The sequence below is a fragment of the Camellia sinensis genome, chromosome 7 (genome assembly GCF_055761805.1).
Source record: "Camellia sinensis isolate YWXY chromosome 7, ASM5576180v1, whole genome shotgun sequence".
In the NCBI taxonomy this organism is placed as follows: Eukaryota; Viridiplantae; Streptophyta; class Magnoliopsida; order Ericales; family Theaceae; genus Camellia; species Camellia sinensis.
The window spans coordinates 16,802,765-16,815,263 of NC_138967.1; the positions used below are offsets into that span (position 1 = coordinate 16,802,765).

At 29.4% G+C, this 12,499-nt stretch overlaps 1 protein-coding gene across 1 annotated transcript; it reads right to left on the reverse strand.

Annotated features, from left to right (window-relative positions):
* Window positions 1–630: 630 nt before the first annotated feature.
* Window positions 631–8,698, reverse strand: LOC114283755 (uncharacterized). The gene is made up of 7 exons (XM_028226624.2): window positions 8,366–8,698; window positions 7,610–7,727; window positions 7,304–7,392; window positions 7,171–7,217; window positions 6,547–6,635; window positions 4,681–4,814; window positions 631–1,965 (listed from the first exon to the last, which is right to left on the reverse strand). Exons 1-7 carry the CDS (start codon window positions 8,459–8,461, stop codon window positions 1,282–1,284), a joined length of 1,257 nt encoding a protein of 418 aa, XP_028082425.2. The 5' UTR covers window positions 8,462–8,698; the 3' UTR covers window positions 631–1,281.
* Between the last annotated feature and the right edge of the window lie 3,801 nt (window positions 8,699–12,499).

Sequence of the window (12,499 nt, forward strand, 5' to 3'; positions counted from 1 at the left end):
AGCTTTGTTCTAGATGAACTGGAATTTTGTGAAAGCTCCAGTTTGAGAGCTTTTATAAAGCTATTTCAAAAAAAAAAAAAAAAATTGTATATAAAATGATTAACTACGTTAAGAACGCATAAGATTTTTACAGAATAAGACATAGATATATAAGATAAAAGTTTGAGACCCACATAAGTGAAGTACATATGTGAGGCACACCTTTTATTTGACACATGTGTCTTATTCTGTGAAATTTTTTTATACATCTAGATTTTCCCTTAAATGATATTTAAATTGTGAGAGTTTATTGTTTTAAAACCAAAAAAAAAAAAAAAAAGATTCTCTCCAATCTTATTGAAAACACTACAACAAACATGGGCAAGAATAAGTTCAGAAAAATTTGCATTTAAGAATTATTATTATTATTATTATTATTATTTATTTTATTTTTTGGGTAAGAGCCCGGATTTGATAAATAACTTCCATTTTGACTTTCTCATGCAACAATCCACAACACATATTCCTACCCACTCTGCCATTGTTGAAACCAACATACATACTATTATATATATTTCATATATATATATATATATATAAATTGACTGACCAACTAATACAAATACAAAAAGAAGCATACGAAAATGGGAGTTTTCAAACATTGTTCTATTTCTTTTTTATTTATTTATTGTGAACATAACAAAGTCCAACCATGGAGACTACTCTAAAGATTCCATCACCCCCATCAACAACTCTAAATCTTCATTTTCAAAACACAAAAAACAAAAGCAAAAAAACAAAAGAATTGAAACAAAGGCTTCATATATATGATTTCCAATGTAAATTGTTCACCGTCTCGACCACGCTGTCTTCTTTCAATGCCTTGCCTTTCCATCACCCAAAATCAAACATATCTATATCTATATAGATTGCACACTATTTCACATCCCACTTTACACGTACTCTCTCTCTCTCCAATTTTGATGGCATTGGTAATCAAAATCAACGCACGAGATGTAATAAAGCACTATTAATTCCTTGATTGAATTAACAAACAATACTAATCAATTATTAGTAGAGGTATCTCTTGTCAATATATAATTAAGAAAAAGGTCTACATTCACATAATTAAATCACAAAAAAGTACTAAAAATATATATGCCAACATAATAAAATCAATCTTTAAAAATAACCATATGGTTCTATCATGTTGACATATACATCTTTGTTACTTTTTATTGTTTTAATTTTGTGTACATAAACTTGATTAACATATCACTATATACCGTTTGCAAATTTTAATCAGAACCGTTGAGACACTGACATGTGGTGACGCCTAAGTTGAGGAGAGACGATGGAGATTAGACCGCCTAATGGGGGCCTCATTCTCGCCTTATAAGTCATCTCATCGTACGGTCGGCGATAAAATTTTAAAAATGGAAGGAACGAATCTCGAGACTTCTCGGACCGACTGACGTGGCAATCCTTCCGGAAGAACATGGCTGGTGATTGGAGGAACGAGGGCTTTGGTGTCCTCGGATGGTTGATGCTTGTGGGGTCCACATTTTGGGTTTTTTGAGGCAACGGTGTTGATGGAAAGAACCCCCTCTTAGAGCCGTTGATGTTGCCAGGTGGCGTCCTGGCCACTGGTGATGCGAATGAGAGGGATCGGGCGTTGAGAGGGGAGATCAAAGCAGGGCCCAAGAGAGAAGAAGAGGGGGTAGTGGGGCCCACCTTGGATGTTGACATGTCAGTCAATGACAGGTACCAGGGCTTGAGGGAGTCGAAGTGGTGAGAAACAGTGAATGAAAACCGCGAAGAGGAGCAAGAGCCAATCTTGTCCGTTGATGGGACTGAGGAGGGGTCGAATCGGAGGGATGAGGCTCGTGGGTAGGATGAGCAGTCGTTGAACTCTAATGGCCCTTCAAAGTCAAGTGATGAGACCACCATGGTGATTGGTGATAGCTCAATAAATGGGCGTACACCCTGCAAAATAAAATAATAAAATAGATTCAAAAAATTGGTAAATTGAGCATATTGTGCTAAAAATTTACGGTAATATTACATGTATCAATTAATATACACATTAGTATATCAATTAGTATTATGATCTTATTACTAATTATATTTATTATACAATTACAAATACCTAAAACCACACAAATGATGTCACATCATCTGTTAATACAGTAATGTGTATATTAATTAATACATATAGTATTATTCAAAATTTGTGTAGAATTATTTAAAAAATAAAAAGAAAAAAAAGGGGCAAATTTTGCCTTGCCGAACAAGGCCTAAGTTTTATTTTCATAGTAGTAATTTATGTGCACAAAAAATTTAATATGTAATTCAAATTTATTTTGAGTCATTATAAATTTCACAACATTTAAAATGAATCTAATTATATATTAATTACTTTCATGCACGTAACGCTATTATTTTCATAATCAATGAGAGTCCGACATAGTTCAATAAGGTTTTAATCGTTTGACCACTCTCATCTTATTTTCTAGTTCTGTAAAAGCGAATGAGTAATCTAAATTCATATAGACCTTTCAGTTAACAATTCTATGCTTTGAATTTGTCGACCTAAAGTGCCAACCAACTAATAGACTTCATTGATGACTATAATTTCAAACTCTTCTATAAGAAACTTAATTAATTAACTTAAACCAGTCTAACTAATGAAGTCTCTTGTTTGAGAATTAAACATTTTAGTCGAAAAATCAAAGAATCATTGACCTCATTTGAGAAGTTAGTTATTTTATTAAGGTATTTTAGTTTTTGACTATTTTAATAAGTTAAAATTTGTATTTAGAAAGAGAGTTAATTTTTTTTATAATTGAATGTGATATTTGTAAGAGAAAAAGTAAAATAATTATGGGTTTAATATAACATTTTATATTATTGGCTACTTTAGTCTATTTTATATTTTTATAAATTTTATTCAAAAAAAATTAAAAATTCACTTGCCAAACAGAATAAATTATTATATCACTTTTTTATTTCTTTATACTTCTTTTTTATAAAAAATTAAAATCCAAGAGTTGTGGGCATAAGAATAGAGCCGCCCAGGGCATAAGAATATAGCCACCCAACGCAAGTGTTGAGTTTAAACTTTGAATATTTTGGATATGATGTACTGTGAGTTTGAAAAGAGGCAAAGTCAACAAAAGGACTTTGAAACCACCGTGAATTGCGGGTTCCAATAATGCTAGAAAAGTAGAAACTGTGCACTGGTGTATTTGAACATTTTATGACATAAAAGAGAAGAAAAAGACATGTACATTGTAGGACAATCCAAACCAAGTTCAGCTGTGTATGACTTGTACCACTACATTGAACAATGTATTGATTATTAGTAAGTATAGTAATATTTAATATTCAAAACACTTAAAAATTATTAAAATATATGATTTGGATTCATTTTTAGGTTTCGTTTGAGAATATGTTTTTTTTAGTAATTTTTTAATTTTTTTGTTAAAATGTGATGTAAAAAAAACTAGTATATTTGGGATGACTTTTTAGATTTTTACGAAAAGATGTACAAAAAATAGAGAAAAAAAAATCTTTGACTTTTTTGTATGAGTTGTTGACTTTTTGATTTTTTTAATAACTTTTTGACTAAAATGGACACTTGCCAAACGAGGCCTTAGTATAATCATTAGACAAGGATGAAATCTACATTATAAGATACGGTTTTTAAAAATGAGACTACTACTATTCTCACATTGATAATTTAGGGTTGGTTTGGGATGTTCTAAAAAAGTGTACTTTTTGACTTATTGGCTTATATGAGTTGGGTTTGGGTTAGGTTTGATGTGATGTGTTAGAGAGGTGATATGATTTAAATAAGATGATGTGATTTAAATAGGATAATGACTTTTTGACTTTTTGTATTATTTAGGTCATGCCAAACTTGACCTTAATCCTTTTCTTTTTGAAATTTTATTATATAGATTATTTATAAAAATCAAATTTACTTGATAATCATAGCTAGTCTATGAAAAATTACTTCTCATTCGTTTTTTTCTTTTTTAAATACAAATATTATAAAATCAATGATTATGCAAATGGTCTATCCACAAGCTTAAAGGATGAAATGACCATATATCACAGTATGACTTGTGATGAGTCTAAGGGTGAGAACAATATTAAAAAAAAAAAAATTAACAAACAAAATTTTAAACTGAAATCAAGGCGAGAATACTTTATCTTAAAAGGTGACTTATTTACCGACCCTGTTTGGTAAGACTTATTTTTAGCTTATTTTAATTTTTAATTTAATTTAAGCTATTTTGATGTGTTTGGTTCAGTTTAATAATACAACTTATACTTTTTATAAGTCAAAAATTAACTTATTCTTTGAGTGGAGAAGGAGAAACTTAATTTATAAGTCAAAAATTAGCTTATGTTTACAGCCATAAGTTATAAGTTGTTAAGTTATAAGGTATAATCACTTTCCAACAACTCTACCAAACGGGACCACTATATTAAACCAAGATGACTTATTATTTACTTTGATTTAGCTGACAATACTGTACCCATTATATTGTTGTACATGCATTTTATTTTATTTTTTGTGAAAAATTTAAATATTTTATAGGCATTATTGAGAGTTGATTTGAGTTTAAATGAAAACATACCTTCTTTTTTTCTTTGGGTACATCGGAAAGTAGGGGGAAAAAAAAAACATACCTTCCAAAGATAAGAGAAGAGGGATGGAGGATCAATGACAAAAGCCTTGTAAAGGCGAGAAGGGTAGTACTCAGCTATGATCTTCAGTGTTGCCATCATCATATTCATAAAAGCTGATGCTGATCTGTAAAAGCCTGCACCATCATAATAATATTATATTCACCCCAAAAACTAGAATAATTCTCAAATCAAAAAACACATGCATTGTCTCACTACTTTGCTGTCTAGCTAGCTCTGAAAGTACTGGCATAAAAATAAAGAAATAAAAAAAAAAAATAACGAGTTGAAATTTTAGGCACTTTTTCTTTGGTTTAAGGGCACTCCAGGCAATTTTTGACATGGGGTTCACTGATATTTTACTTAAGAAAACTGTTCAAAATAACATTGAAAATGTGTAACAAAAATGTATTGAAATATGTAAAATTTATATACTAAAATTATAAATATTTTAACATGTTATGCTTCTTACAAAAATTCCTCCAAGTCTGTTATTAACGACACCCTTTACATACAGTATATTGAAGATTCAAATTCCACTCACTAATTGTTGAATCGAAGGGTCAAGATTCTCTGTAATACATAGTCTTGTTATGATAAGTCAATGGTCTATGCCCCAAGTAAAGATCACGTTAAAATGTGTGATTTTTAGGTTTATAGCCCCGTTTGTTTTCAGAGATAGAATGAAAGGGAGGGAATTAATAGTGAGAGAATTGTTAGTGAGGAATTGTTAAATTATTTTTATATAAAATAATAAAATAAATAAAAATATATAAAAATTTAAACATTATATTTAAAAAAAATTCCCAATATAAAAAAATAAAAAAATAAAAAAATTTATAATCTCCTCACTATTTTTCTAATACCATCTCTACCTCCTCCTTACCAATCCCCCTCCTCCTCCTTACATACCAAGGGATTACTAATCTTCTCCCTATCTCTCAAAACAAACATCACATTCTCAATCCCCTCCTCACTATCAAACCCAATCCTCTCCCTATAACCCAAAACAAATTACGGATTTTATTTTAAGTTTTTGTATAGTTGGGCATATTTTGAAAAGTGGGTTAAAAGTTAGTTATTTGAATTTATTTTTTTTTTACTTTTTTTGAAAAAATTGTATAAAAAATATAGAAGTTATGTGACCCAAAAAAGGTTAAAATGTCAAAAAACTTACTTCTAATCCAATTATCAAAATAGGCCTTAATCTTGAAAGTTTTAGGTGTAAATCATTTATCAAAAGTTTCAGTTGATCCAACAATTGTAATTACATACTTTTATCAAATTTATATTCAAAAAAAATAAATGGTAAATTTTTAAAATTATACTTGTTATCTTTCAAAAATAAATATAATAAAATCATGTAATTATAATTATTAGGTCAATTTAATAATTTTATAAATAATTTAGACAAGAACTTACAAATCACAACAAACTCATACGAAAAATTTTAAACATGTGAAAGTTTTGCAAAATCAAACATAACTTGTTTCGTATCAAAAATTTTTATTAAACGTGTAGATAATTATATGATCATATTTTGTACAAGAAAACGCTACTGGACAGAGAATCCTCTCCCGATGCACAATCACCATCAAAAGTTTATTCTCTGTTTTCTTGTTTAATTAATTAAATTAAATATACTTCATTGATTACAGTGATTGAGCGTGACCTAGGAAATTAAAGTGAACCAGGTATGTGTAGGCTGAAAAAAGTCATACTATGGAATGTACATTAATTGCCCCGGCCAAAGGCTGTGATGAGATTTGGAGTGAGAAAGAGGGCTTTTAAATTACTAATATATCCTTAGTTTTCAAATTTTAACGTGAGTAAACAAAGGGCAGTAAAGTCATTTCACAGAAGACTTACTTGCATCAAGGAGAAGAACAAATTGTTCAACATTTCTGGGCATGGTTTGAACGGCAACCTCCAATGTAAACACCAGCAAACGAGCAAACCTATGAAAATTCAAACATTGTAAAAATTTTATCCAGAAATATCAATCTATGATTTATTGACTCAAATTCATTTTATATTTAAAAATTTAAAATCTTGATATATTTTGTTATACGTACCTTGTGGACATGTATAATTTATTTTTATTTGCTTTAAAAAAATTTGTGTTAGAATATTTTATTCACCTTTTGTTTATTACAATTTATGAGCACAAATAGAAAAAATAAATTTGTTTACACATTTTTTTTAGTATGAACGATACATAAAATATAATTGATCAAAAAATGTGAACTTTATTTCCAAAAAGTGTAATGGTTCCACCATTCTCCACCAATCAAAGAGTGTGAACAAAATTAGACTTCAGAATAAATTTTAAAAAATAAAAAAACAGGTTATTAAAAAAAAATTAGCTTGTATTTTTAATTATCAGATTTTTTTTAAAAAAATATTTCAATATCTACATTTAATTAATATATAACAGTAGTAGTGATAACGACTTAACACACATACATATTGTAATTTCAAGGGTATACTCACAGTTTCTGAGAATGTAACTTCGGGTAGTCTTGCTTAATCCGGAAAATCTAAGGAAGAAAGTACAACATGTCCAGACAGTTTTAGCATGGTTTTCTTGGGAAAGAAAGTGAGGGAAAGTGAGAGAGAAAATTACCATCACGGGTCTGGAATCTTCATCGTGACCGGCGACATAAGCAACGCCTTCGGCGATCTCGGCGGAGAACTCATCAGCTATCAAATTGTCTGTACTCAAATCACAATAAAAAACAAAAAAACTTTAATTTTATTTTGTTTTGAATATTTAACTTTAATCATTACTTTAACTGAAAAATTCAAAAACAAAGGAAAAAAACAAAAGGATTAAAAAAAAAAGATGAAAAGAAACAAAAAGAGAAGGAAAAAAAAAAGTAAAAAAGAAGATTCAAAATGTGATGTTTTCAAAGAAGAAGAAGAGTATTACCAGTGCCGATAGTCTCTCTCCATGAAATGCAAGCTCGAAGTTGCTTCGCAGCTTTCTTCACATTATCACCTTTTGATTTTAGAAACCGCTGGACACAAGCGTAGTTGCAGAATTTTTCCTGTCAAACACATCAATCACATCAGACAGATTCATAATTATTACTATGAAGTGCCAAAATATGTTTAGAAGTGTAAATTTTTTAATATAACATAAGATATTTTTTAATTTTTTTTAAGGGTACCCCTAGATCCATCACCACATATATATATATATATCAAGATATGTATACTCATATGAGAAGTCCTGAATTTGAAGTTTAAATAGCTAATAGTTAAAAATCATATTAGTAGATATATGTATATATATAGGTATGACAAAATAATTACAGTAGAAATATATATATATATAAATATTTATGATTTTTGAAAATGTTATTCTACTCTATTTGTACTACCAAATTGGAAGTCAAAATCAAGAATTTTGATATATTTTTAAATCAAAATAAAATTTTATATTTTTCAGATTTAACTATACAGATATATCAGATGTGCAGGTATCACTGATTTATATATATACAAATTTAAAAAAAAAAAAATGTGAAACTCAAAATTTATATAGATACATATATGAGGTATGTATTTAGACTTAGGCTAAGTAATTACTGATATATATATATACACATTAATTTTGAGTTTGACATTTCTTTCTTAATTTCTGTCTCATCATATATATATATATATATATATATGTATATACCTGTCGAAGAGAGAGAGGGGATTGTTTGCGGAGGAGGTGAAGAACAGCCTCGACTCTCTCTCTATCTTTGTGATTGAGGTCTTTGGTCTTTCCCATTCTCAATACTTGGAAGACAACAACTGTTTTATGACTTCTCGAGGAAACACACAGAGATACCAAGCTTCTTCTTCACGCAACCACCATTTTTGAAACTCACTCTGCACTTTGTAGAGAGAGAGAGAGATTTTGAAGGGCGAAGAGTGATGGATGATGAGGGGAAAGGATGCTGCGAAAGCACCCCGTATTTATAGCGGTGACGGAAGGTGACACGTCATCAGTTCTCTGACCGCCCCCCGAAAGTGATCTGTAAGGGTCAGTTTGTTTAAAATTACTTGTTTGTCTCAAAATATTACTCCTTTATTTTATTTTTTATTATCTCAAAATATTAATTTTTTTAAAAAATTAAGTATAAAGATAATATAAATTTCTTATTTTTTCCTTCTTTTAAATTCATTAACAATATAAAAAATACAATTATGACATTGATATTCTCCAAAAAAAACATACTATCAAAAAGAATAATTTTGAAAAATCATTTTTTTAAAAGTACAATAATTGTACTACTTGTGTGAGTTATCCATAACTTAAACTTATAAATTTTTCTATCTTTTTGTTACGAAATTTTCATCTTAACCAAATGTTTGAAAGAAAATATATATATTTTTTCTATTTATTTTCTTTTACTTTCACTTTCTACTAAATTTTTTTTCTAATCAAACGCAAACGTCGTCTGCCCTAGAAAAAACACCCAATTAATACTCATTTTCCTATTTTTGCCCCCTTCTTCTTTAATAGTACTATCATATTGCCTTTAAATCAACTCGAAATTTTATATTAAAAGTTAATTACAAATAAGTGGTGACACATATTAATATTAATAACTTAAATCATAAATTGTTTTCATAAATATGTAATAATTATCTCAAATTATCACTAATTGGTAATTTTCCCTTAAAAGCTTAGGAAAAGTTTGTTTGATGTAGCTTCAAAAATATTTTTTTTTTTTATGTAAATTGATTTTGTATTAAAAAATTATTTTTTTATTTTTTGGTATTTAGTTGATCTTTGAAATAAAAACTTTATATTATATGCATTGGGTAGAAACGCAATGAAGAGTCACCCTTTCAATTTTGAAAAGATCAATATGCTGAAAAAGTTAACTTCCAATTAAACTTTTTAAAAATTGGCTTTAAATAACTGAAAATATTTTTTTTTTTTCAACCAAAATACTTTCATTGTATCATCGTGGCATGCACATAAAATTCCAAACCAATGCAGCCTTACAAAAGAGCAAGGATGAACCGAACTTATTTCTCACCCAACCGACTAAAATAAATCACATCAACTCTATTCATTCTATTGTCTTAGTATTTTTATTAGTTTGAGAGCACCCCAACATTTTAGGTTGATAATCTAAAACTGTTAAAGCCTCGTTTGGCAAGAGGCTATTTTAGCCAATTAGCCAAAAAGTTACTAAATTAGCCAAAAAGCAAACAACCCATACCAAAAAGTCAAAGATTCTCTTTTCTCTCTACTTTTTGCACATCTTTTCGTAATTAGCCAAAAAGTCATCCCAAACATACAAGTTTTTTTTACCTACCTTTTTAGCCAAATAGCCAAAAAGTTACTAAATTAGCCTGTTCCCAAACGAGGCCTAAATCTCATTCATTTTTACGTACATGAGAGTACTAGACTTGGGCTATAGTCCAAGTGATGATCGTAAGAAGGCATTTAGATATTAATAAAGTGAGATTTCAAACTCAAGATAATAGAGTTGTCAACTTATTGCACTAATCTAACTCTTTTTAATAAAAGTAAGAATAATTACTAATATTTATAAAATTTTATGTATATATGAGTGACAAAGTGACATTTGAGCTTGGACTCTAATTTTTTTTATAAGATTTCACTATAAGAAGTAAATGGGTTGGGTACATTATTATGGTAGGGAGTAGGGATTGGGGGGACACACTTTACAACTAGTACTACTACTACAGTCTACATTGAAATGATGTAGTTTGTAGACAAAGAGGAGCACTGGAGAATGGGTCCAAGTGAGTTTAACCCGTGAACTCGAACGGATATTGTGGGATGTGAATTTTAGAATGTTGGGTAAATGTTAATTGTTTGGATAGCATCATTTGTTGGCTTTACATTATTATTGTTAGGATCCTTTGTTGTCAAATTTCATGGATCAAAATTGAGGTTGTAACATGATCTAGTTTTTCAGATTTTTCAATTTTGGTCTCCCCGCTCGAATGGGGAAAGTGACGCTCGAGCGGGGATTGCAAACTCACAGCATCTCTGCTTCGCCTGAAAAAGTACTGGATGGTATGATTCGACGCTCGAGCGTGGAAACTTCCGCCCGCTCGAGCGTGAAGCCTATATGAATCACACAAGTTTGAAGCCTCCGCTCGACCGGGAATTCCCATGCTCGAGCGGACCGTGCGAACACAGATTCTATAAATTCGCGTGTTGGGTCTTTTTCTAGGATTACTTTTCCTAGATCTTATTCAAGAGTCCTAGAGTTTTGTTTGAAGTTTTCTTCTAAAAGTTTTGGTGAGTTTTCCTTGATGTTTTGAGAGAGTTCTTCACTCATGATCTAAGCTACATACATCAAGGAGTTTGTTACTTTACGTTCAAGAGAGTTCTCTTCGGTGGATTTCGAAAATTCAAACGTAGAGTTTCAAAAGGCATTTGATTCTATACGTAGTCGTTAATTCGACAAGTGAAGTTGTGAATTCAATTTCAGGATTGATCAGTTCCGAGACAAAGGCGTGCTGAAAGAGTTACAGAAGATTCGAAGACAAATTGACTGAGTTGGGTAATTTGTGTGTTATCTTTGTAATCTTTCTTTCTTCAGTAGTGGATTGATTAGTGGCGTTTCGCTCGTGATTTTTTATTACAATTGAAGGTTCTTCAATCGTGATTTTTTTCACGTAAAAATCGTTTGTGTCGATTTATTGTTTATTCCGAAAACAACATTCTAAATCATTTTCGTAAATGCTTTGATGATTTAGATTGAGTGTTTTGGATAATTAGGAATTGAAATATTTTAATTTTAATCTAATCACGAATCATTTAAGATTTTCAATTTCTAGAGTCTTTTTTTACCCATGACAAGTCTCCTAAAAGGGTATTTATCAAAGATTAATGCTTAGAGATTCTTAAAATCACCCTTCAATTAATTCATATAAAAATGATAGGGGTTAAGTTTTAATTGACTTATTTCTAAATAAAAACATGCAACATACCACGTTATGTGGATAAAGTTTGGTAGGGGATATTAAACAGATGTTTGGAAATTAATTTTTTTTTAATTACTTTTTATAAAAGAATGTGTAAAAATATAATAAAAAATAAGTTAATATTTTATAATAACTTTTTCACTTTTAAATTTTTTTAGCAGTTCTCCAAATAATCCTTAAGAATCATGGCCGACATATTTTACTTTATAATCTAACCATTCGAATTAGGTACAACAAAGGATATTGTGCCTTTTAGGATGTGTCCAAATCATGAATTTGGATAAGGATTTGAAAAAAAAAAAGGAAAAATTAGGTGAGATATAAATGAAATATAATTACATTTCATCAACATTTTTCATTTCCCTTCCAAATTCCTATACAAATTCATGATCCAAACATAATCTAACTAAACTCCATTTTAAACTCATCTCTAATATTTGAACCATTCACATTGTTAGGCCCATTGAGAAAATCATCCACGTAAAAAATTAAGTTAATTGGATGCTAGTAATAACCAAGTCTCATTTATGCCAACAAAATATGGACGGCAAATATGATTTTGAGAATAAATTATTCATATTTTTTAAAAGAAAATAATTCAATTATATTGATACTAATATCTGATCAATCTAATTTTTTATATAAATAATATTTTCAATAAATTTTATAATATAAACTGTTGAAATTGTTGAGGTGAGTTGGAAGTGAAACCCCAAGGAGCATAGAAAGGACATTGTCCAATGCCTAAATTCATATCCATTTACCTTTGGCACAACATGGACACTTACACAGTAATTTTTCCAAATTTTAGAGATAGTAATTAATGCATGTATAGTATTGTAGCACA